Source organism: Musa acuminata, chromosome BXJ3-9, assembly GCF_036884655.1.
Source record: "Musa acuminata AAA Group cultivar baxijiao chromosome BXJ3-9, Cavendish_Baxijiao_AAA, whole genome shotgun sequence".
Taxonomy (NCBI): domain Eukaryota; kingdom Viridiplantae; phylum Streptophyta; class Magnoliopsida; order Zingiberales; family Musaceae; genus Musa; species Musa acuminata.
This window is the reverse complement of record NC_088357.1, coordinates 40090001-40090981: the sequence shown is the minus strand read 5'-3', so window position 1 is coordinate 40090981 and position 981 is coordinate 40090001. Positions and strand designations below refer to the sequence as shown.

General features: G+C 53.3%; 1 protein-coding gene across 1 annotated transcript; it reads left to right on the top strand.

Annotated features, from left to right (window-relative positions):
- On the top strand, positions 1 to 522 carry LOC135649065 (NAC transcription factor 29-like). The gene has a single exon (XM_065167163.1). The coding sequence runs from the start codon at positions 1 to 3 to the stop codon at positions 520 to 522; it is 522 nt and encodes a 173-aa protein (XP_065023235.1).
- The last annotated feature ends 459 nt before the right edge of the window (positions 523 to 981 follow it).

Sequence of the window (981 nt, the reverse complement as noted above, 5' to 3'; positions counted from 1 at the left end):
ATGACGTTGGAAAACACCAGCGACGGCGGAGATGAGACATGGAGGTGGATGGGGTGCCATTTTACCTCGACCGACGAAGAGCTGATCGGCGATTGCCTCTTCAACAAGGTTCGTAATCTGTCATTGCGAATCCCCCTCGGCTTTAGCATTCCCAAGATGGAGGTGTACAAGAAAGTGCCATGGGAATTGATGGTCCGCTCCAGCTACCTTCCCATGGGTGTGTCCTACTGCTTCGTCCGCGTGCCCTGCTTCAAAGCCAAGGACAATAGGCTAAAGCGAAAGACGCGCGGTGGAAGGTGGGTCACCAACGGCAAGCCCCACGACATACCGCATCAAGATAGGAGGGCGACGATCGTCGGGACTCGGAGGAGTCTCAAATTCTTCAAGGACAGCGGTGATCCGGGAAAGAGGAACAAGGACAGCAACCTCGAACTGCAGTGGATAATGCACGAGTACCGCCTCCACCCCAGCCTGTACGAGACGATCCCCTCCTACGAGACCGAGGAGATAATCCTGTGCTGAATCCAGCACAACCAAGGCCCCAGCCTCCCAACCAAGGCCCCATCTGTGGTAGATACCCAAGAAACGCTGGAGCCATGGAGGGTGGGACCTTCCACTCAGAGCATGGCAATTGACATCCCCGGGTGTTGTTGGGTTCAATGTGGGACCGGAGCTACTGAAGAAGTGTCTTTGGGTGTTATTGTGTCCTTGAGACGGGAGTTTTGGGAAAAGAGCCATCTTGCGAGGGTCCCCCTGCAATGCTAGAAGCATGGACTTGCGATGACATTTTTGGATTGCTTGATGACCTTGATCTCGTAGCGGAGGCCACACTTACAACAGCGACATCGGTAGCTCCATCTGCTACGGAGCCGTGGAAGGAGGCACTACGACGCAGGGTGCAACAACTGCATGACGACTCAGGGTACATCTCCTAAGATAGGTAGAGATTCAAAGATATATGATTTTTCTAGATAAAACATA

Bases quoted from the DNA above. Each gene is read 5' to 3' on its own strand.
- LOC135649065 (XM_065167163.1), top strand. From the start codon at position 1: ATGACGTTGGAAAACACCAGCGACGGCGGAGATGAGACATGGAGGTGG.